The 25408-nt window shown below is 42.7% G+C and overlaps 1 protein-coding gene and 1 long non-coding RNA gene across 4 annotated transcripts; one reads left to right on the top strand and one right to left on the bottom strand.

Annotated features, from left to right (window-relative positions):
• Positions 1-8312: 8312 nt before the first annotated feature.
• LOC123778692 (uncharacterized) lies at positions 8313-12905 on the bottom strand. The gene is made up of 3 exons (XR_006775991.2): positions 12492-12905; positions 9621-9742; positions 8313-9166 (listed from the first exon to the last, which is right to left on the bottom strand). It is a non-coding gene; the product is annotated as an uncharacterized LOC123778692 (long non-coding RNA).
• HJV (hemojuvelin BMP co-receptor) lies at positions 12254-16560 on the top strand. Of its 3 annotated transcripts, none has more exons than XM_045776254.2 (4): positions 12254-12413; positions 13686-13857; positions 14246-14826; positions 15318-16560. In XM_045776254.2, the coding sequence occupies exons 2-4, from the start codon at positions 13776-13778 to the stop codon at positions 15939-15941; spliced, it is 1287 nt and encodes a 428-aa protein (XP_045632210.1). In that variant the 5' UTR covers positions 12254-12413; positions 13686-13775; the 3' UTR covers positions 15942-16560. The 3 variants fall into 3 exon arrangements, with proteins under 3 accessions (XP_045632210.1, XP_087722362.1, XP_045632213.1); XM_087866236.1 differs by having other exon boundaries at positions 13668-13857; XM_045776257.2 differs by lacking the exon at positions 13686-13857.
• The last annotated feature ends 8848 nt before the right edge of the window (positions 16561-25408 follow it).

Raw genomic sequence — 25408 nt, 5'->3', positions numbered from 1 at the left:
GTAAGGACTAGAAATGCTATCATCAGTTCACTCATAGCATGTGGCCCCAACAGATGTTCAACGATCATTAAGTATTTCTCCTATGATGAGCACCAGGTAGGTGCGTTCTAATGTGTCTCATGACAATTCTCTGTACCCATTTCTAAGTCTTCTCATTTATTTTAAAACCCACATAACATCCTCTTGCTGTGCTTCTCCTTATCTCCTTATCTCCTTAACCTTATCTATGCTTTCAAAGGCTGCTCATCTCTCAGCCGGCCGCAGGTGGGATTTTTCATCCCATTACAAACAGTATGCAAATTAGTAGCTGTTATCCCGCTGGTTCCACTACCTTCCCTGGTGCAGCTTCCTTACAGCCCCAGTTCACTGAAGGACCATGCAGTAACTTAAAAGTATTATATAAGTGACCCCAAAGGGGTAAAGGAGATGTGTCTGTAAATGGGATGGGAAAGATCGAGACAAACTGAACCATGCTCTGAATCATCCTGAGTGGTGCAACAAAGAATTAGTGACCATCTTCTAGAAGAGCAGGGAAACTTTTCCTATCACGGGCCGTGGAATTACAGAAAACAGAGTAGCTTAAGGCCTTACAAGGAAAAGACTCATGAAAGAAATGATCTCATTTACTTTAAAAATTAGGCATTGTCAAAACTAGTAAAAATCAGTCCCAAGAACAAGATCTGAGCATCAGCAAGTCCCGTAGCTTTACCTTCAGAATATATCCGAGACTGACTACTTCTCATTGTTTCAAGGCCACAGTCAGAGTCCTGCGTGGGGGACTCTACTTCCAACCCTTCGCTTCTCCAAAGTCATGTCTATAGCGCAGTGAGAATTACCTGGTTTTAAAATTTAGATTATGATATTATTATTATGTTTTAATTTATATTTTTTCTTTTCTTTTTTTCTCCTTTTTTGTCTTCTTCTGGATTAATCAAGTTTTTGTCTTGTTTTGCTCTCTTAAGTCCTTTTTCTCCTCTTTTTGTTCAGAAATAATACACTCTATTTTTTTCTATTATTTTGATACCCACCCTTACAACGCATTTAAATATTAATTAAAGCATAAAGCGAATCAATTTTGACACATTCCTCCCAAACAATATGAAAATCTCAAACAGCTTTAATTACAAGTCCCATCCTGTTTTATGTGTTATTATAGTGTTTACTGTCAGAGGCAGTCATTTTTAAAAATACATGACTCGCTTGTTTAGATTCAATCACGTATGTATTTCTTTGTTTACCATTCCTTCTCCCATCTTAATTCATCCTTCTTTGCTCAAAATCATTCTTGCTAGTAAATCTTTCTAACAGTTCCTTTGATGTGGATTTATTGGTGATCTTGTTTTGTTTGACATTTTTTTCTTATTTTTAATTCTGGAATAATATTTAAGCTGAGTATAGAAGTCAAGGTTGGTAATTTTTTTTTAAAGATTTTATTTATTTATTTGACAGAGACAGCCAGCGAGAGAGGGAACACAAGCAGGGGGAGTGGAAGAGGGAGAGCAGGCTCCTAACGGAGGAGCCTGATGTGGGGCTCGATCCCAGAATGCTGGGATCACGCCCTGAGCCGAAGGCAGACGCTTAACGACTGCGCCACCCAGGCGCCCCAAGGTTGTTAATTATTATCTCTCAGTTTATCAGACCCACACCACAACTGAGTTTGGAATAAAATACAAACAAGACCACTCTGCAACCACAAAAATGAGCAAACATCCCCTTTTCTGACTCACATGAGTAATTGCTGCTTTTTTGTTGTTTTAACCAATTTCAGTTCTAATCCCTGTTCAATCGCTTTGCCTCCCAATTAGATACCCAATCATTGAAATGTTCCTGCTTCTTGACAATATGCAATCCAAAACTGGCCCTCGTTCTGCTAAACTCTAGTTCAGAAGTATCCAAAGCAGGCCCAAATTCTAGAAGAGTCTCCTCAAATAATTCCACTGTGCCATTCTCTCCTCGCTGCAGCAAGCCAAATAAACCCACTTTTTTTTTTAAGTGTTAAGTATTCTTTATTTAACATTATACATAAACCATACTAAAATGCCTTTCATTAAGCAAAAGGCAACATTTTAGATGCAGGGAATTTCAATTAAATTGGCATAGTTAAGATTCCTGAGGAGTTAAGATGGCGGAGGAGTAGGAGACACCGTTTTCAGCCGGTCCCCTGAGTCGAGCTGGATAGGTACCAGACCAGCCTAAACAAACACGGAACCAGCCTGAGACACAGGATGATGCATCTGGATCTCTACAAATGAACATCTCCAGCGCTGAGTATTGAGGTACGAAGCGGGGAGCCATGAAACTGTGCACAGATATCGGAAGATAAACGGAAGGGGGAGGGAGCCGCCGCGTTCGGGTGCCGGGAAGCGGCCAGCCACCTGCACGGGGGAGCGGGCGGGGCTCGTGGTCGGCACCCGCAAAACAGCAGACTGAGACCGGGAGCCGGGTGCGCGCGCCACCAGGCATCTCGCGGAACCCCGGAATCCCGGTGCGCTCACTGGATCCAGACTGAGACCGGGGCTCTGGAGCGCGCGGGGCGGCTGGCGGCTGGCGGCGTTAGAAACACAAAGGACAGAGACGCGCCGGCCCTGGAAGTGAGGGCTGGGACTCCGGGTGTGGGGCGCACATCCCGGGACGCTGCAGGGTTGAGCAGCACCAACAGAAACAGAGTTAAAGTGGCCAGAACATCAGTGGAGAACGGGCCGCAATCCTTCTGTTCTGTGACAGAAGCTGAAATTTGGCCGCTGCTGCTCTGACTCTCAGAAGAGGCACAGCAAACCGCCAGGGAAAGCCGCCAGAGAACAAAAGCCTGGAAATACCGGCTCAGGGAGTGCCCATCCCCATCCCCCCTCGCAGGGGACACGGAGACTCTATCCAAACAGGGCTGCCTGAGTATCGGCGCGGCAGGCCCCTCCCCCAGAACACAGAAGGCAGGCCGAAAAATCAAGAAGCCCACAACCCGGGCGCCTGGGTGGCGCAGTCATTGAGCGCCTGCCTTCGGCTTAGGGCGTGATCCCGGCGTTCCGGAAAGGAGTCCCTCATCGGGCTCCTCCGCTGGGAGCCTGCTTCTTCCTCTCCCACTCCCCTGCTTCTGTTCCCTCTCTCGCTGGGTGGCTGCCACATAAATAAATAAATAAAATCTTTAAAGAAGAAGCCCACATCCCTAAGATCCCTATAAAACAAGGGGCACGGCCTGGGACCCAGTCAATAATTTGGGCTCTGGAAACCCCGCAACCTCTCTTCATCAGAATGACAAGAAGGAGAAGCCCCCCCCAGCAAAGAAAAGACAGTGAGTCTGTGGCCTCTGCCACAGAAATAATGGATATGGATGTAACCAAATTATCAGAAATGGAATTCGGAGTAACGATGGTCAAAATGATGAGTAGAATTGAAAAAACTATTAACGAAAAGGTTACTGAGAATATAGAATCCCTAAGGACAGAAATGAGAGCGAATCTGACAGAAATTAAAAATTCTATGAGCCAAATGCAGGCAAAACTAGAGGCTCTGACGGCCAGGGTCGCAGAAGCAGAGGAACGGGTTAGTGAATTGGAGGATGGGTTAACAGAGGAAAAAATGAAAATAGAAGATGGTCTTAAAAAAATCCACGCCCACGAATGTAGGTTACGGGAGATTACTGACTCAATGAAACGATCCAATGTTAGAATCATCGGCATCCCCGAGGGGGTGGAGAAAAACAGAGGTCTAGAAGAGATATTTGAACAAATTGTAGCTGAAAACTTCCCTAATCTAGCAAGGGAAACAAACATTCGTGTCCAAGAGGCAGAGAGGACCCCTCCCAAGCTCAACCATGACAAACCTACGCCACGTCACGTCATAGTGCATTTCGCAAATATTAGATGCAAGGATACAGTATTAAAAGCGGCCAGGGCAAAGAAATTTCTCACGTACCAAGGCAAAAGCATCAGAATTACGTCAGACCTGTCTACACAGACCTGGAATGAGAGAAAGGGTTGGGGGAGCATATTTAAAGCTCTGTCAGAGAAAAACATGCAGCCAAGGATCCTTTATCCAGCAAGGCTGTCATTCAGAATTGATGGAGAAATAAAGACATTTCAGAATCGCCAGTCACTAACCAATTTTGTAACCACGAAACCAGCCCTACAGGAGATATTACGGGGGGTTCTATAAAAGTAAAAAGGCCCCAAGAGTGATACAGAACAGAAAGTCACAGCCAATACAAACAAAGACTTTACTGGCAACATGGCAACATTAAAATCATATCTCTCAGTAATCAGTCTTAATGTAAATGGTTTAAACCATCCCATAAAACGCCACAGGGTGGCAGATTGGATAAAAAGAAATGACCCATCCATTTGCTGTCTACAAGAGACTCATTTCAAGCCCAAAGATGCATTCAGACTGAGAGTAAGGGGATGGAGTACCATCTTTCACGCAAATGGACCTCAAAAGAAAGCTGGGGTAGCAATTCTCATATCAGATAAACTGGATTTTAAACTACAGACTATAGTTAGAGACGCAGAAGGGCACTATATTATTCTTAAGGGAAGTATTCAACAAGTGGATATGACAATTATAAATATATATGCCCCCAACAGGGGAGCAGCAAGATACACAAGCCAACTCTTAACCAGAATAAAGAGACATATAAATAAAAATACATTAATAGTAGGGGACCTCAACACTCCACTATCAGAAATAGACAGAACACCCTGGCAAAGACTAAGCAAAGAATCAAAGGCTTTGAATGCCATACTCGACGAGTTGGACCTCATAGATATATATAGAACACTACACCCCAGAACCAAAGAATACTCATTCTATTCTAATGCCCATGGAACATTCTCAAGAATAGACCATGTTCTGGGACACAAAACAGGTCTCAACCGATACCACAAGATTTAAATTATCCCCTGCATATTCTCAGACCACAACGCTCTGAAATTGGAACTCAACCACAAGGAAAAATTTGGAAGAAACTCAAACACTTGGAGACTAAGAACCATACTGCTCAGGAATGACTCGATAAACCAGGAAATCAAAAATCAAATTAAACAATTTATGGAGACCAATGAGAATGAAAATACAACAGTCCAAAACCTATGGGATACTGCAAAGGCAGTCCTAAGGGGGAAATACATAGCCATCCAAGCCTCACTCAAAAGAATAGAAAAATCTAAAATGCAGTTTTTATATTCTCACCTCAAGAAGCTGGAACAGCAACAGAGGGACAGGCCTAATCCACGCACGAGGAAGCAGTTGACCAAAATTAGAGCTGAAATCAATCAAGCAGAAACCAGAAGTACAGTAGAGCAAATCAACAGGACTAGAAGCTGGTTCTTTGAGAGAATCAATAAAATTGACAGACCCCTGGCAAGACTTATCCAAAAGAAAAGAGAAAGGACCCAGATTATTAAAATTATGAATGAAAAAGGAGAGGTCACGACGAGCACCATTGAAATTGGAAAGATTATTAGAAATTTTTATCAACAGCTATATGCCAATAAACTAAGCAATCTGGAAGAGATGGAATCCTTCCTGGAAACCTATAAACTACCAAGATTGAAACTGGAAGAAATTGATTCCTTAAACAGGCCAATTAATTATGAAGAAATTGAGTCAGTGATAAACAACCTTCCAAATAACAAAACTCCAGGCCCGGACGGTTTTCCTGGGGAATTCTACCAAACATTCAAAGAAGAAATAATACCTATTCTCCTAAAGCTATTTCAAAAATAGAAACAGAAGGAAAGCTACCAAACTCATTTTATGAGGCCAATATTACCTTGATCCCCAAACCAGGCAAAGACCCCCTTAAAAAGGAGAATTACAGACCGATTTCCCTAATGAATATGGACGCCAAAATCCTCAACAAGATACTTGCTAATAGAATCCAACAGTACATTAAAAGGATTATCCATCACGATCAAGTGGGATTCATACCTGGGATGCAAGCGTGGTTCAATATTCGCAAATCAATCAGCGTGATAGATCATATCAACAAGAAAAGACTCAGGAACCATATGATCCTCTCAATCGATGCCGAAAAAGCATTTGACAAAATACAGCATCCTTTCCTGATTAAAACCCTTCAGAGTGTAGGAATAGAAGGTACATTTCTCAATCTCATAAAAGCCATCTATGAAAAGCCTACTGCAAATATTATTCTCAATGGGGAAAAGCTGGAAGCCTTTCCCTTAAGATCAGGAACTCGACAAGGATGCCCACTCTCGCCACTATTATTCAACATAGTACTAGAAGTCCTTGCAACAGCAATCAGACGACAAAAAGGGATCAAAGGTATTCAAATTGGCAAAGAAGAAGTCAAAATGTCTCTCTTTGCAGATGACATGATACTCTATATGGAAAACCCAAAAGAAGCCACTCCCAAACTATTAGAAGTTATAGAGCAATTCAGTAACGTGGCAGGATACAAAATAAATGCTCAGAAATCAGTTGCATTTCTATACACGAATAACGAGACTGAAGAAAGAGAAATTAGGGAATCCATCCCATTTACAATAGCACCAAAAACCATACGTTACCTTGGAATTAACTTAACCAGAGACGTAAAGGACCTATATTCTAGAAACTATAAATCACTCTTGAAAGACATTGAGGAAGACATAAAAAGATGGAAAGATATTCCATGCTCATGGATCGGAAGAATTAACATAGTTAAAATGTCCATGCTACCCAGAGCAATCTACACTTTCAATGCTATCCCGATCAAAATACCAAGGACATTTTTCAAAGAACTGGAACAAACAGTCCTTAAATTTGTATGGAAACAGAAAAGGCCCCGAATCGCCAAGGAACTGTTGAAAAGGAAAAACAAAGCTGGTGGCATCACAATGCCAGATTTCGAGCTGTACTACAAAGCTGTGATCACAAAGACAGCATGGTACTGGCACAAAAACAGACACATAGACCAATGGAACAGAATAGAGAGCCCAGAAATGGACCCTCGGCTCTTTGGGCAACTAATATTTGATAAAGCAGGAAAAAACATCCGGTGGGAAAAAGACAGTCTCTTCAATAAATGGTGCTGGGAAAATTGGACAGCTACATGCAAGAGAATGAAACTTGACCACTATCTCACACCATACACAAAAATAAACTCCAAATGGATGAAAGACCTCGATGTGAGACAGGAATCCATCAAAATTCTAGAGGAGAACATAGGCAACAACCTCTACGACATCGGCCAAAGCAACCTTTTTCATGACACATCCCCAAAGGCAAGAGAAACAAAAGATAAAATGAACTTATGGGACTTCATCAAGATTAAAAGTTTCTGCACATCCAAGGAAACAGTCAGAAAAACTAAGAGGCAGCCCACGGAATGGGAGAATATATTTGCAAATGACACTACAGATAAAGGACTGGTATCCAAGATCTACAAAGAACTTCTCAAACTCAATACACGAGAAACAAATAAACAAATCAAAAAATGGGCAGAAGATATGAACAGACACTTTTCCCATGAAGACATACAAATGGCTAACAGACACATGAAAAAATGTTCAAAATCATTAGCCATCAAGGAAATTCAAATCAAAACCACACTGAGATACCACCTTACGCCAGTTAGAATGGCAAAAATAGACAAGGCAAGAAACAGCAATTGTTGGAGAGGATGTGGAGAAAGGGGATCCCTCCTACATTGTTGGTGGGAATGCAAGTTGGTACAGCCACTCTGGAAAACAGTGTGGAGGTCCCTTAAAAAGTTAAAAATTGAGCTACCCTATGATCCAGCCATTGCACTACTGGGTATTTACCCCAAAGATACAGACGTAGTGAAGAGAAGGGCCATATGCACCCCAATGTTTATAGCAGCAATGTCCACAATAGCTAAATTGTGGAAGGAGCCGAGATGCCCTTCAACAGATGACTGGATTAAGAAGTTGTGGTCCATATATACGATGGAATATTACTCAGCTATCAGAAAGAACGAGTTCTCAACATTTGCTACAACATGGACAGCACTGGAGGAGATAATGCTAAGTGAAATAAGTCAAGCAGAGAAAGACAACTATCATATGATTTCTCTCATCTATGGAACATAAGAACTAGGAAGATCGGTAGGGGAAGAAAGGGATAAAGAAAGGGGGGGTAATCAGAAGGGGGAATGAAACATGAGAGACTATGGACTATGAGAAACAAACTGAGGGTCTCAGAGGGGAGGGGGGTGGGGGAATGGGATAGACCGGTGATGGGTGGTAAGGAGGGCACGTATTGCATGGTGCACTGGGTGTTATACACAACTAATGAATCATCGAGCCTTGCATCGGAAACCGGGGATGTACTGTATGGTGACTAACATAATATAATAAAATTTCATTAAAAAAAAAATAAATTGGCATAGTTAAGACCAAAAAGATAAAGTGGACACTGTCAGCTTATCTTCAACCCTTACCTTTAACAGGCTAACGAACACGACGTGAAACACAGCTGAGTCTTGCTGTTCTGAGACACTGCACGGATTTCTTCAGCATTTAAACATATTAATATAACCAGTTATAGAAATCTAAATACAAAACCGGTCTCCTATAAGTTTAGGGGTGGCAGTTACCATCTCTGTGAAAAGCTGCACATTACTAATGAACTCCAATCATAGTTTTAGAGGGGAAAACGGTGACAGCACTTGTGGAACCAGAATTACTCTCAAAGTTCCAAAAGTTCATTTCACCACAAGCCAAACTTATTTCAGTCCGAACTGCCTAAAAGAAACATTCTATCAGCCATTCGTGATCTGAATTCTGGTGTATGAGATTAATTTAAATATGATACACAAAAAAAAGTCCTGAGACATTTTTGTTTTTCAATAAATAAGGCAATGGCCAATTATTTCTCCTTAGTAGCTTTTTTGAGATAAGCTATCAAGTCCGCCCTTTCCCCTGTGTTCTTAATGCCAGTGAAGATCATTTTTTGCTCCAGGAATGTACTTCTTGGGATTCTCCAAATACTCCATCAGTGTCTCCTCTCCCCAGGTGATGCCTTTGTTCTTGTTGGCATCCGTGTAAGAAAATCCAGGGGCCTGGGGCGCCTGGGTGGCGCAGTCCTTAAGTGTGTGCCTTCGGCTCAGAGCGTGATCCCTGCGTTCTGGGATCGAGCCCCACATCAGGATTCTCCGCTAGGAGCCTGCTTCTTCCTCTCCCACTCCCCCTGCTTGTGTTCTCTCTCTCTGTCAAAATAAATAAATAAAATCTTAAAAAAAAAAAGAAAAAGAAAATCATAGGGCCTGACCTGTCTTTCGCCCAAATAAAGCATGGAGGTTTGGCCCAGTCTTGTGATTGCCTCCCTTCTCCACGGTATGGCACTAGGCACACTTCCGAACAAAAACCTTCTTGTTCTTTCAACATCACCCATTTTTAAATTGCTCTTTCGTCGTGTGCGAAACGAAGGCGCCTGCTCGCAAGCCAGACGTCCCGCTCTCTCTAAACCCAACTTTTTTGACTACAGATTTGTTCCGGGTGGTGTTTGGTCAATAGGCTTTGACAAGGATGATGGTCAAATACACACACACACACACACACACACACACACACACACTCAAAGAGCTCACAGATAATTTCTGACTTTAATTTCGTTATGGAAAATTTCAAACATTTACAAAAAGAGGCTAGGGTAATGAATACCTGAGATTCTGTCACCCAGTTTGAACAATTTTCAACTCATGGTTCAATCTTCATCACTTCTTCCCAACCTATAAGCATTCCAGCTATCACATCATGTCATCTGCAGATATTTCAAGATGCATCTATAAAAGAGAAGCGCTTGCTTTTTAAAAAGTACCACTTATCACACCGACAACTTTATAAATCATTAAGTATTCATGAACTGTTCGTTCACATTCAAATTTCCCCAGCTGTCTCATAATTTTTGTTTGTTTTCTTGGATTAGAATCCAACAAAATCCATACTCTGCAGCTGTTTGATGTCTCTTGAGTCTCTATTAATGAATAAGTTCCCTCCATTTTCTTCTTCTTCAATTAGTTGAAAAGCCCCAGTCGTTTTGTCCTTAGAGTATTCCCACAATCCGGATTTGCGCCTCTGAGGTGGCATTTGATGTCTCCTGTATTTCCTGTAAATTAGTAGTTAGCTCTGCACTAAGTCAGACTTAGACTGAAAGGGCTTTTCTGCAGGCCTCCTTCAATAGGTGCAATTTGTAATCCACCTGTGATCAGGGGGACACAACGTCTGTCTCTCATTTCATGACGGATAACAGCCGTTATTGATCGTTGCCTAGACACATCAATTCATTAGGAGTTATAAATGTTGATTTTCTAATTATGCCATTTCTTCTTCATTTATCTGCTGGAAAACTTCTATAAATTTCCTCCTCATCTTGAATTCCCACAGGAAAAACAGGATAAATGCTTGATTCTTTCCAATTACTAGCAGCTTTCAAAATAATGTGTTGATCCCCTAGCATTCTTCAATAATGAGTTTGTATTTTTAAGTATTGTTGGAAACTCATAGATTTAAACATAGTTGATACAAATACGATAGTTGAACATGTCAAATATGCAAATAATACCCATTTTGACCCTTAAATTGTCTCATCTTTGGCCAGTGTGAACTGTTCTAGTTGCTTCTGAGTCCTTTTGATACAATCCTAATAGTTTTTGAAGGCTTCCTTGCTTATCTTGGACAATTCCTGACCTATGCCTGAAATCAGCCATTTCTCTAAGGAGCTCCTTTCAGTGGGAAATGGGTGTTTAGAAAGCCCAGTTTGGATGTAGTGGTGTCACTGCTACTGTGTTATTGTTTCCAGGCCTTTTCAGAATAAAGCCAGGAAATGTTTTAGGATAAAATATGCCTCTAGCTCACAGTTATATTTCCAATTTAAGTCAGAATTACAGAGTTTTTATTTAACTTCATCGATCATAAATCTGTATCTCTTTATTCTACACCAAAAATCCTGGTTCACAAAGACACTAGCGTTAATATTTATTTGTTTTATTCTGTAATACACCCATGATAGGTGCACAATAACAATACCACCATTACCACCAACAATATGACTACTTGAAAGTATTTTTGCATTTCTTTTTGTCCTTAGAGTATATCCCACTTGGGATGTCATAGTTAAATTACTGTGTTTTAAAGTCACTTGAATAGTTTGGTTGGCCTTTTATATTTTTGTGATAAAATCCTTGTGCTATGGACTCATGTCGCTGAGAGAAATCTAAATTTTTCAGAAACATATGCATAATAAAGAGAAGAGTACTATGTAGACCTCTAGATTCTGAATTAAATGCAAAGCCAATTAATCAAACGCCTTAGTGATACTATTTGGAATCAGCCTTTGTATTCACTTCGCTTGGCAAGTATAAGAGATGATGATCCCAGATGCCTATGGCTGCAAAAATATGACATGGCTAAATTGTTCGGCTGCAAGATCTTAAAAGGTCACAAGATTATGTTACTCCACAAAAGTATCTTTCTGAATTTCTTTTTTTCTCAGTTTATTTCTCCGAGTCCCCCTCCCTTGTGGATTAGTAACCTTCAAAAAACTCTATCTCTAGTCCTCCTCCACTTCTTTGCTTCTGCTAGCCTCCTCCTCTAACAACTCAGAAGCTTATATTTCGTGTGTGAGTTGGTGAGAGGGAAGGAAGAGGAATTGCTGTATAAACTAAGGGAATGAAATGGAGGAGGTAGGGGGATAGACAGCTGCAAGGATCCGGGCTGGAGGACTGAAACAAACCCTTGTCCTAAGCAACTCAGAGCTCAGATTTCTTCTCTGGACAGCTGGCTTTTCTAGTCCTTCTGAAATAGTCTGCAAAGATGGGGGAGGGGCTGTGAACTACCTCTGCTATGGACCTTATTTGAAGTCAGCTACCTCCTAGATGTGCTCAGGAGAAACTAAATGCAATATTCAATATAGCAGGGGTGAGGGTGGTGAAAGAAAGCTATGTGATTACCCACTGTAGTTTTTAAAGGTTGGAAGCTCATTACTGAGAATGCTGGAGGGCTGCCTGGAGTAGGCAGTGACTAGAGTCACATAACCTGGAAGTGGATATCTGACTTGCCTATGATATTTCTGCCCCCCCTTCCCCACTTGGCACCCTATACTCCATATTCTTTCTAATCCTCTTACCCTCCCCACTCCCCCCACCCACACCCTACCCCCACTAATGTTCCTGGAATTTTGGACTTAGCTATTTTTAAAACAGTCAACTCAGTAGCCACCTCCCCCCCCCCCCCCCCCGCTCAGCTGTCCAGTACTCTGGCCAGCCATTTACTCCCCCTTCCCCCCACACCAAACCTTCTCTGGTTGCCTGACCTCAGTGAGATTGCAGCCGGTGTGGGGACCTGGGGGAGACATGGAGAAAGAGACGGGGGATCCCCTGGCTGGAGCTGACCGACAGAGTAGGCAGTCATGGCTGGAGAATTGGATATCAGAGTAATGTTTGACCTCTGGAAACAGTAAGTCAAAATGAAATTGCAATTCCTTTAATAAGCTTTTGGAATGAAGTTAGACTTTCAGAAAATTACGACACCTACTTGAATGTCTCTGGTCCAAAGCTAGGATCTCTTTCATACGCAGGTGCCCCATCTCCGTTTCTCCTGTCTTACTTCTCTCTGGCTGCCGGCCACCGGCCTCTTGAAGTTTAATCCTCCATCTCTCCTCTGGCCGCTTTAGCTCTCTCCTTACCCTGTTGCCTCAAACTTCTGATGCAGTATTAGGAGTTTCCCATATCCCCTATTCTGTGGTTTTCTCACCAAGGCCAAATTTCGCCTTAGATGCTTAGTCACTGGTTCCCTTCTACCCTGCCCCTGGTCAGCAGTGCCCTTCACATTGGGCTTCCAACGGTGGGGGCTACTCCTCGTTGTAAATTGTTTATCCCCACACTCTAGTGTCGCCACCCTAATCTCCCTCCTGCATGACTCAAACCCCACTCATATCCTTACCTCAAGAAAAGGGAGTTTGGCAGGAGGGACTTAGCTCCTCCCCAAGGCCTATCCTAATCAAAAGACTGAGAACTTCCGAATTTGCAAATGGAAGATGAAAAGAGTGGTTCTTCAGTCAGATTCGGAAAAAAGAAATACAAGAACTTTAGACCCGGCACAAACAAATACTGATTGGCAGGCTTGGTTAGCATTGCATTATTCCGTGAGAGAGGGAGATGATAATCCCAGCTCTCCGTCCCTCTTCATCTGAATACTCATATTCTAGAGAGGCAGTGGGTATTCCACCCTCACTCCTTCTGGCTAAAAATTCACAAAGGAGACACAAAGGAGAAAGAGAAATGAATGACCCCTGGAGGGTGTCCCCTCTGGATGGGGAGGGGCAAATAAGAGGTATGTTTCTGAAGTATTTTCAGATCCGAATTCTATTGAGGAACCCACTGAGATGATTGGGGTCTGACCCATTGCCACGACCCCTCCTTTTCTGACATTTCTGCTGTTTGGTAGCTCAGGATGGGGCAATACAGTGGACTCTGCTCCCCCGGCCCCGCCTGGTGTAGTCAACTTTCCTTCCACCCCCACCTCCGGGTATTGCATAAGGGCCCAGAAAATGGCCACAAGAGCAGGGCACAGGGGCTCAACAGCCACACTTACAGTTTGGGGAGCCTTATTCTCCCCAAGCTCCTGACCGCTCATCCTTTTCCTGATTTTCCTAGATTCTCTTCACATCATCCTGAATGATCTTCAACTCTTCTCTCTCCCCGTGCCCAGCTGACTTTCTTTTTTCAGTCCCTTACAGGAGGTCCGGTCAAAATTCACTAGGTAGGAGGGTCATCAGCTGGAAAGAGCCGGAGCCTGGGGGGAACTGGCCGGATAGGTATGGGGGATCCAGGCCGGCCCCCCCATAGCAGCCCCCCAGCTCTAAGCACTCTCACCCTCCTGCTGCTCCTCTGTGGACATGGTAAGGAAGGGCTAGGGAAGGGCTGGGGAACCTAGAGGGTCCTCTGCTGTGCAAGGGTGGTCAAGTGAGCATGTGTGAGGAGAAGGGCTGGGTGCTGGGGAGTGCCAGTCACTCGCCTGACTCCCAAACAGATAAGTTTTATTTCCCATTCGCCTTGGGGAAGGGCACTGGAAAAGCGCTTGATCCACAGGGAGAGATCTAGCGGCCTTACACACTTTTAGCCAGACCGAGTGAACACAGAACTAGGGTGCTGGGGGCTGGGGACCAGGGACAGGACTGGAACTCGGGATCAGCTGGGTTTTAGGAGCCCCTGAAATCCCCTCCGTCAGATTTAGGAGAGTTAAGCGGGTTCCAGGCGCCATCTCACATCCTTTCCCTTTGTCCTCAGCTCATTCTCAATGCAAGATCCTCCGCTGCAATGCTGAGTACGTGTCGTCCACCCTGAGCCTGAGAGCGGGGGCTTCGCCGGGAGCGCTTCGAGGCGGAGCAGCGGGAGCAGCAGGAGGGGGCCGGGGCGGAGTGGGCTCCGGCGGCCTCTGTCGAGCCCTCCGCTCCTACGCTCTCTGCACCCGGCGTACCGCCCGCACCTGCCGCGGGGACCTGGCCTTCCACTCGGCGGTGCACGGCATCGAAGACCTGATGATCCAGCACAACTGCTCCCGCCAGGGCCCCACGGCCCCTCCCCCGCCCCGCGGCCCCGCCCTTCCAGGCTCAGGCCCTGTCGGCTCCTCCGGCCCCCCAGCCCCAGACCCCTGTGACTATGAAGGCCAGTTTTCCCGGCTGCACGGTCGTCCTCCGGGCTTCCTGCATTGCGCCTCCTTCGGGGACCCCCACGTGCGCAGCTTCCACCACCACTTTCACACGTGCCGTGTCCAAGGAGCTTGGCCCCTGCTGGATAATGACTTCCTTTATGTCCAGGCCACCAGCTCCCCCGTGGCATCGGGGGCCAACGCCACCGCCACCCGGAAGGTCAGGGACTCAGCAGCTCCTCCCGACCCTCTCACGGTCGCCCCACGGTACCACTCCCTCCCATCCCCATTGTTCCACAGCCACGATCGCCATTCCCTTTTCTCCTCGACTGTTCCCGCATCTCCCGCCACGCCCCCCCCACCAAGCACTTGCTCCTGGAGTCACTTTCCCTCGCTGGAAATTGTACTCAAATGCAGAAAACACAAGAAAACGTTGAGAGGAGAGCTGAGGAGCCCTAGGTTGAGGAGTTACAGAAGGGAAACTTTTCTTTCTCCTGTGAATTGCTGAGGTTGAGTCCAAAAAGGAGAGGGAGGGGTTGAGCAGGACGGGGCAATACTAGAGCGCAGGAGAAGAGACCAGAGTGAGGGAAGGCCTCGGTCAGCCTGGAGCCTCTGCCCAGATCAGATCCCTGACTGTGTGTGAGGCCTGACTGCGGTAAGGGGACAAAGCACTGAGCCCAAAATGAACTATTTTCCCTCTTGCCCTCACAGCTCACCATTATATTTAAGAACATGCAGGAATGCATTGATCAGAAGGTCTACCAGGCTGAGGTGGACAATCTTCCGGCAGCCTTTGAAGATGGTTCTATCAATGGAGGTGACCGACCTGGGGGCTCAAGTTTGTCCGTTCGAACTGCTAACCCTGGGAATCACGTGGAGATCCGAGCTGCCTATATCGGCACAACTATAATCATTCGGCAGACGGCTGGGCAGCTCTCCTTCTCCATCAAGGTAGCAGAGGATGTGGCCAGGGCCTTCTCGGCTGAGCAGGACCTGCAGCTCTGTGTCGGGGGGTGCCCCCCAAGTCAGCGACTCTCTCGCTCAGAACGCAGTCGTCGGGGAGCTATAACCATTGATACTGCCAAACAGCTGTGCAAGGAAGGGCTGCCAGTTGAAGACGCTTACTTTCACTCCTGTGTCTTTGATGTTTTGATCTCTGGTGACCCCAACTTCACTGTGGCAGCTCAGGCAGCTTTGGAGGATGCCCGAGCTTTCCTGCCAGACTTAGAAAAGCTGCACCTCTTCCCCACGGATGCTGGGGTTCCTCTTTCCTCAGGAGCCCTCCTGGCCCCACTCATGTCTGGGCTCTTTGTTCCGTGGCTTTGCATTCAGTGACTAGGCCAGCAACCCCTTGACTGGTTTGACATGATCAGGGGATAGAGACAGGCAGGAAAGAACATGAAGAATCACTGAAGAAAACAGTGGGAACTAGAAGACACATGAAATAATGACATTTAACCAGAGTCAGATAAGGCTGCAGTCCAGGACTGAAATGATGACAGAATAAAGATCCCGGACAAAGCTTCTGCCATCTAGACCTCTATAGGGGCTCTTTGTCTACTTTCCCAGTCCCAGTTATGATAAACGATTGTTCTAGTCCATCTACTCCTGAAAGCACCCCAGTAAACTTAGAGGTGATAGGGGTCTTGATAACCAGTAGGAAACTTAAGGGTTGAGACTTTTAAGAGGAAAGAATTGAGAGAGGAAGACATGATCATTACCTATGAGCGATTTAAAAATCTAACAATATTTTCTCTTGGAAGATGGAAAGAGGAGGAAATGATTAAGGATGGAGTCTTAATGTGTTCTTTCTTGGTTCAGAAATGAAACAGGGGTTGTCTGGATCTTAGCAGAAGAGAAACTCTGCCTGCGGAGAATGGCACAGATAGGAAAGAAGCTAACATCCTCACCCCTAACTAATCTGTTATTAAAACTATGAATTCTTCACATCCTCTTCTGTTGCCTATGTTGACTCTTTACAGATGCTTGAAATGGAGTAAAGACAAGGAATCACTCCTCTGAAAGAGGGCTCGGAAGTATCAGATATTACTTCTGCCCTCAAGATGTTTACAGGCTGCTAGGGAGGCAAAACTGATTCACGTGAAGGAGTGATGAGTATACAAGTATTTCCTAAATTCTGTGGTGCTATGAATTCAGATGGGAAGATAGCTGATGAGAACTAAAGAAGTAACAATAAGAGGTAATAGAAGAGATGGGATTTGAAGTGATCTTTGAAGACTGGGTAGGATTTGAATTGTTAAGGGCCTTCTAGGGCAATGGAAACCATCTGGAGTTGTGCATCGATTCATTCTTCAGTGAGGAAACCAGCAAAACTCAAATGAAGTAGATCGGAAGTAATGGAATGGAAGATGGGCAGAGGCCAAATTATGAGGCACATTGGAAGTGGGTCCAAGGAGTTTAAATTAATGGCTAACATTTATTGAGAGCTTAAAACCTACCAGGTAATGTTCTAAACATTTTTAATATATGAATTCATTTAATTTTCACAACTCTCTAAGGAAGATAATAGTCTCATCTTCACTTTTATACAAAGAAATTGAGGTAGGGCAAGATTAAGCAACTTGCTCACAATCACACACCACATAAACGGTTGAACAGTAATTAATTCATTAATTGACAATAATTGTTGAACCCAGGCAGTCGGGCTCCGGAGCCTTAACTCTTAATCATTACACTGTGTTGTCGGGGAAACAGAGAGCCATTGAAGATTCTGGCTGTAGAGGTCAGCAAGGAAGTGGAGCTGTGGCCGTGGCCGCCTCCACACAAGAGGCTACCTTCTTAACTGCTCCTTATATTGGTTCTCCTAACTCAAAAGAGTAACTTTATCCCTCAGATGTGGGAATTTCAAGTCAGTTAAGAATTTTATGGCCAATTGGTGAATGAGAGTCTTCTATGGTACCTGTCATGTAATACTGTTTCTTTTGCCCAAACTTTAGGTTAGCCCTATTACCAGCGGAGTATTGAAAAATGGGTAGCTCAGGGGCGCCTGGGTGGCATAGCGGTTAAGCGTCTGCCTTCGGCTCAGGGCGTGATCCCGGCGATCTGGGATCGAGCCCCACGTCAGGCTCCTCTGCTATGAGCCTGCTTCTTCCTCTCCCACTCCCCCTGCTTGTGTTCCCTCTCTCGCTGGCTGTCTCTATGTCTGTCGAGTAAATAAAAATAAAATCTTAAAAAAAATGGGTAGCTCATAATAAGCACATGGAAAACATGCTCAACATTATTAGTCATTAGGGAAATGCAAATCAAATTAGTCACAATGAGAAAACACTACACAACCACTACAATGGCTAACTTGAAAAAGACTGACCATATTGAGTGTTGGAAGAAGTGGAGCTCTTACAAGCTGCTGGTGGGAATGTAAAATGGTACAACCAGTTTTTAAAAATGAATCTCAAAATAATCACGCAAGCAAAAGAAGCCAAACAACAAAAAGAGTATATACTGGCTGCTCCCATTTTTATAAAATTTTAGAAAATGTAAACTAATATAGAGTGACAGAAAGGAGATCAATGGTTGCTTGGCAATAGGTGAAAGGAGGGAGGGATGGCTTACAAAAGAACATGAGGAAATTTGGGAGCAACATGTTCATCAACTTGATTGTGGCAGCAATTTCATGGGTATACATATGTCAAAACCCATGAAATTATATACTCTAAATATGTGTTTATCATACATCAGGTATACTCAATAAAGCTGTAATTTAAAGAAAAAAAAGAAACAGGGGCGCCTGGGTGGCTCAGTTGTTAAGCATCTGCCTTCAGCTCAGGGCGTGATCCCGGCGTTCTGGGATCGAGCCCCACATCAGGCTCCTCTGCTGGGAGCCTGCTTCTCCCTCTCCCACTCCCCCTGCTTGTGTTCCCTCTCTCGCTGGCTGTCTCTCTCTCTCTCTCTGTCAAATAAATAAGTAAAATCTTAAAGAAAGAAAGAAAGAAAGAAAGAAAGAAAGAAAGAAAGAAAGAAAGAAAGAAAGAAAGAAAGAAAGAGAAAGAAAGAAAGGAAGGAAGGAAGGAAGGAAGGAAGGAAGGAAGGAAGGAAGAAAAGAACAGAACAACAGGTAGCCCATCTTTCCCTTTTCCTTTGTTGGATCCGACAAAGGCTTAGAATGACCACAGCATCATAAGGAATATTAGAACAGACTTGTTCTTTTAGGAAAACACAGAAAAGAAGAGGATGACGGGGCAAAGGAGACAGAATATTTCATGATTTTACACTCTCTTTTCTACTCCTATCACAGGCACATATTCCTTCCTCCAGATTATCATTTCAAAGGTCAAATACCATAGAAAGGACATTTTCTGGCTTAAAAACATCAGCCCTGCGCCTCACACTTCTGTCCTTCCATTTCACCAACAGTCGGCAGATGGCGATGGTGACTAAAAGAATTACTCAGTGGGGCTGGGGCGAGTCTCCCAGAAAAAGAAATTTGATTTCTTAGGTTATTAGATATGTTGGTCATTTGAGAGAAAATTCTAATAAATATTTGATGGAATAGGCATTTCAGGAATAAATTGGAGATAGGGGCACAGTTAAATAAATTGTTTAAATAAACTATTATATATAATCTCACAATAAACAAAGGGTAGTTCAAGACATGAAACAATGAAAATATACTACTTGACTCCACAATGGGTATTATTTACACCATGACAATAACGTAAACACTAACTGTTGATACAGCCCAAATTATGGTATAACTATTAGGAGGATGAGGTAAGAGAAAAGAGAAGGCAGGTATACAACACAATGTGAAAGCTGACATTTCAATTACTATGACAAAAAAGTAAAAGCTATGTCTACTATTTCTAAATTAAGAAATAAAAGAAGAAACATATCACCTAGAAATACGAAGTAAATGCCACATAAAAAAAAAAGCTAAAAGAATTAGAGGAAACTCTACAGAATGTCTCAGTAGGAGGGCATGAGAACTGATGTTTTTTGTGAGCCCTAAATATTATGTGATTTAAAACTACATTAGGTTACATTATTTTTATTTTTATTTATTATTTTTAAAAATAATAATATTTTTTATTATATTATGTCACCATAGAGTACATCAACATTATTTTTATTTTTAAAAGGGAGGACATTCCCACCGTGGCCAGTCCTGAGCTTTACCCCTTCACTTATCAAATTTGTGGCCACCTCAACCACTTCTTAGGTCCACCCAACATCTCCTTACCCACTTCACCCACCTTTTATGCTTTATGGCAAATTCCTTCCCACGCTTCTTCTCAAGGAAACAGAGATAATTTCTGTGGTCCAGTAATCACGGTTCCCAAAATCGGTGCCAGGAAACTGCACTAGCACGAAGGAAAGGAAAGAAGGCATAGCATTAGAAAATAAAGGGCCTTCCTCAATTTTTCTGCCTACTCCCAAACCAAATTATTCATCATCCTTCCCAATAGGAAGAAATAAATTACATATGTTTCCTGAGATAAAACTTGTGTGTGAATGGAGGGTGGGCTTTGAGAAAGTGAAAGAGAAATCAGGCAGGATAACTGGACTCTGCCTTCACTACGGGGCTAATGATTTTGGAATCATTATCCGCTCTTGGTTCAAAGTTTTATATATATATATAAAACTGTGTATATATATAACTGTGCATATATATATATATATATATATATATATATATATATATATGATAGTATACAGTTGACACAATGTTCCATTAGTTTCAGGTGTACAACACAGTGATTCGGCAAGTTTATAGGTTAGTGCTACGCTCACCACAAGGGTAGTCACCATCTGTCACCATGCAACACTATTACAATATCATTGACTATATTCCCTATGCTGGACTTTTCATCCCCATAACTTACTCATTCCATAACTGGAAGCTGTACCTCCCACTTCACTTTGCCCATTTTGTCCATCTCCATCCCCTCCCCTCTGGTAACCATCAGTTTGTCCTCTGTATTTAAGGGTCTGTTTCTGCCTTTTTTGTTGTTGTTGTTCATTCATTTGTTTTATTTTTAGATTCCACATATAAGTGGAATCATATGGTATCTGTCTTTCTCTGTCTGGTTTATTTCACTTAGCATAATACCCTGTAGGTCCATCCATGTTGTCACGATGGCAAGATCTCGTTTTTTAATGGCTGAGTAACAATCCATTGTACGCATATACCACATCTTCATGTAATCCGTCTTTGATACAGCAATTTTCTTCAACTCCTACCTCTGAGAAGTGAGTTGTCAGATTTCTAAAAAATCAATCAGCTTCTTCATCCTGCCCTCCCAGCCCACCTCACCCCTACCAAAAATTGAAAGGCCCTTTGCTAAAACTACAGCATCTAAAAAGAAAATATTCTGCTGTGGTATTTTCTCTACACGAAGGATACAGCCCTGCACCTACCACAGCCAAGCCTACAGCCTCGAGGTGCAGTTTTGGAGAACAGACAAGAACCAGAAGGATGAGCCATGAGATGGGCTATCTATCCACACATTAGCTGATCAGGCTAAAATAATCCTACTGATCGATTTTGACCCTTCTTTAGAATTTCTGAAGCACCTAAATTATGCCAGGCTATAAGACAAACATGGTTCCTACCTTTGGGGGACTTGGTTTAGGTAGGAAGATACAGACAAACAGATAATTATAAGATAAATGGTCAATATTCATAATATTTAGAAGTATGTCCAACATACTGTAGGGATGCAAAGAAGGTAGCAATTAAATCTGCTGTAGAAATCAATCTTTACAAAGGAGATGAATTTTCTTTGTTTAAGGAGCAGAGATGGACTACTAGAAAGATCTTTCAGCCATAAGTCAGATGAATTTTGTCCTAGCTGTGCGACCTTAGGCAAGTCACTTGAACTCTATGAATCACAACATTCTCTTCTGCAAAATTTCTTCCTGTTTAGTAAGAATCAAACGTTAACACAATTGTTTCATAATGCACATGTATAAATAGCTCTATTACATTATAAAATGCTATTAACAAAGAAATATTGTGAAATGTTAGTCTGGATAAAAAATAGAAAACTGGTTTAATATATAGTTTCTTCCTCTCAGTCGTGAATATCATGTTCTTTCCTCTGCTCCTTCTTCTCACAATCAAAGAAGCATCTTCATCACTCAGGGTTTCAGGTCTCAGAAAAGCTTTGGTGCATTTGAGACAAGTCTTGGACTAAGGATCTTGTCAGTTCATTAGTCCACCCACTGGGTGGCAGCGCTGAGCAAATGGATTACTGAATTGTGTAAGAAAAAAAATTCTCAGAAAAGAGGAAGTTGGGCTGAGCACACAATGTCCCATCTCTCTCATGTTTATAAGTATCAACATAGTTCAATTTTCCCCTCAGAAAAACAACCATCGCCTCTCACTGCCTTACCAGCCTTGCTGTGATACACAATTGGGCCATAGGCTTTGAGGAGGGACTGGTTACATATGTTCCAGTACAACAGAAAGAAGTAAAGTTGAAGTTTAAAGTCTAACACTGATAAGAACCAATACTAGGTTCTGATCAGTGGCATATTCTATTCTAGAGACACAGCCCGATCTACCAATTCAATTTATATTTAATAATATATTTAACCTATGAGATGTACTCGCTAGATGTTATAAAGAATACAAAGATAGAAAAGGACTCTCTAGGAATTCATTATCCAGGAGAGAAAAGGAAATTTACATGTAGATTTTATATGAGAAATATAAGTAACATTTGTGTCACGGAGCATTTAAAAGAGAGTGAAATTCTACTTGGTGGCAAGGTGAAAGATGATGGGATTGGAAGTCAAGAAAGGTTTCATAGAGGGAGAGTCATTTGGACTGTCCACGAAAAAGAGTGGTAGGATTTCAAAACACAGAGATGGGGGAGCAAAGTCAGGCATTCCAGGTAAAGAGCAAAGCATAACCAAAGACGCAAAGGCAGAGAAGGATGTATTTGGGGAACACTGAGTACTCAGGTTTGGCTGAAGTATAGGGTACATTTTTGAGGAAGTCGTGGCAAATGGGACTGGAAAGTTTGATTAAGGCCAATCTGTGAAGTCTTTAAAGTCCAGGTCGAAGCATTTGGATTTGATTCAGTAATCAATGGGTTTTGGAGCATCACAGGAACAGAAAGAAATTCAATTTTGTTAGATTAATCTGATTGTAGTCTGTAGATTGTAGCAGAAAGATCCGTTACAAGATATTAAAATAATCTAGGCAAAAGTAACAAGGACATGAATCAGAGTGCTGGCAGTGGAATAATAAATAAGAGGTAAATTCTAGAAACACTGGAAAGATGGCCTCTACAGAATCTGGCAATTGATTGGATGTGGGGAATGTCATAGAGGAAGGGCTCAAAAGCAATTCCTGGATTTTAAGCCTTGATAATTGCGGGAACATATAATGGTTCCATTAAAAGAAACAAAGGGAAGAACTGAGTTTGAACACGGGGAAGATTATGAATTCTATACTGGACAAGTTGAGTCTGAGGTGCCAGCTGGAACTTTGGAAACAGGCCAACGGCATAGTAGAAATCTTACACAAGTGATGTAAAGATGGGCAAGCTGAAGAGCAAAGCTTAAAGGAAGAAAAGGAGAGGGCCGAGGACAAGTCCTCGAGAAAAGCTTTTGGGAGCAGAGAAAAGAGAAATTGCCAGAAAAGGAGAAAGTCCAAAAGTCAAGATGAATGTCTACATTTTAAAAAGATGGCAGTTTTCAAATTATATAGGCATCAAGGGGAATAAGGCCAAAAAAGAACTCTGGTTTCCTCTGGAAACCTAGAAGAAAACCATTTTAGTGGTAGCAGAAATCAGATTACAAAGGGACAAATTTAGTCAATGCAGAAAGCTGGTGTAAGTTATCCTCTTAAGAAATTGAAGAGTAAAGGAAAGAAAACAGAGGAGTGATAGCATGAGAAGGGAAATATGTTTTTTAATATAATAAGGCAACTTTAAGAAGTATCTTAAATGAGCCTACAGTAGTTCTGAACAAATTAATTTACCTCCTCTCCCCATCTCTCCCTGAAGTTGGGCAACTCCTAGATGTCCATTCTTTCCTCCACGTGGTAGAAAAATAGACTCCAATACACATGAAATGTGGGCTTCCAGATAAGGTATTTTTAATAATTAAACCTAAACTAAAACAACAAGAACCCTCGCAGAGCATCCTAGAGACAAGAGCTCTACGTTAAGTGTTAAGAATCCTGAGTTTGGAGAATGGCTCCACCAGTTACTAGCTGTATGTCCTAGGGCTTGGTAGGTTTTTTGTGGAGGGTTTTTTGGTGTTTTGTGGGGTCTGTTGTTGTTGTTTGAAGACTGCTAGAGTCTGCTTTGACTCTAAAATGTTGAGTCTTGCCCTGAGTCCTTTATAGCAAGGATCGAATAAGATACAATGTGTTAAAATATCGAGAGGCAGGACAACACATTAGAAAGAGTTCATACTTTAGACCAGACAAACTGGGGTTCAAGATCTTGCTCTGTTTCCAAAATCTGTGACCTCAGGCAAATTACTTAAGCCTCTGAGCCTGACTTAATCAACCCTGAGTCACAGGGTTATTGTGAGAATTCAATGAAATAATCTACCTTAAATCCTTTCTGGAACAAGATGACAGATTAATTTATAAATAAAATGTCATTGAAATAATTATGCGAAGGACTTGGTCCATTATAGGTGCTCAATAAATGACAAAAAAAAAAGTCACTTCAAACTCTAAGATGCTATACAATTATTAATACACACAGTTGAGCAGTCTGGAATTCCACACTTCCTTTCGATTTTTATTTGCCTCTAAACTAACATTGCCTAGGGAAAAAATGGGAAAAGCTGATAGGTTAGGGTAAAGGGACGTTCACAGTGAGGAGGTGACAAAGGGGTTTGCTTCGCATTAGGAACCATGAGTCTTTAGAGTTCTAAATGTTTGTCAGACCAGAAGTTAAGGAAAGAAACACAACCAGCTCTGATTCTGACTGGCAACAGAGTGGGGAGGGTACTTCTCTCCCTGAAAGCTTTGGCTTTACTCAACCAACTCCAGTAAAACAAACATCACCATTTGATTTTTATTGGCACAGAGACCAAGAGGGTGGGGAAGGTGCAGGTAACGATGATCTCACTAGAAAACCCCAGGACTTAGCCTGACTTTGCTGTTCCTCCTGGACATGCCCTCCCCACCCCACCCCACCCCCACACCCCACAAGTGTTTGTACCCTGTTCTCAGGACAGGAACTTACAAGATTTTTTTCTTCTTTTGACTCAGGAACTGAAAAAGAAGAATCAGGGAGCAAATTTTTATCAGAATACCGGGTTATAAGGTGAAAGGTCGTAAGCAACTCTGTCCAAGAGGGCTTCGTTTCAGAACATGCCTTGGCCAGGGGCCTGGTAGGCAGCTGCTTACTGCCAAAGCTGAATAGTTTTTTGGCATTTAAGGGAACCCAGACACAGCACAGAGCAAACAAGTGGTCTGTACGGAGTTCTGCAAAATGGGAAAGAAAAAAACTCTGAGCCCAAAGAGGAATTTGTTGCAAGAGAGAACTGCTTGATTTTTAAAAGCTCAAAAAATTCAGCCCTTCATATATTTGCCCAAATAAATATCCGCATTCCCTTTTTTCTGAGATGTCCAGGATCACTACCACCCTGACCTATTTCTATCCACCTCTCCTCCTTTCCTCTCAACATCTATGTAGCTACATAACACACACTGTTTAACAATATTGATTCATATCTTTTTTTGTTTTAACGTAATCTCTACAACCCAATGTAGGGCTCGAACTTAACAACCCTGAAGTGAAAAGTCACATGCTCCATCAAGGGAGCCAGCCAGGCGCCCCTGAATCATCTATTTCTTTGTAAACATT

The sequence above is a fragment of the Ursus americanus genome, chromosome 12 (genome assembly GCF_024610735.1).
Source record: "Ursus americanus isolate L20-20 chromosome 12, mUrsAme1.1.p, whole genome shotgun sequence".
NCBI lineage: Eukaryota > Metazoa > Chordata > Mammalia > Carnivora > Ursidae > Ursus > Ursus americanus.
The sequence above is the reverse complement of the archived record's forward strand: the minus strand, read 5'-3'. Positions and strand labels throughout refer to the sequence as shown.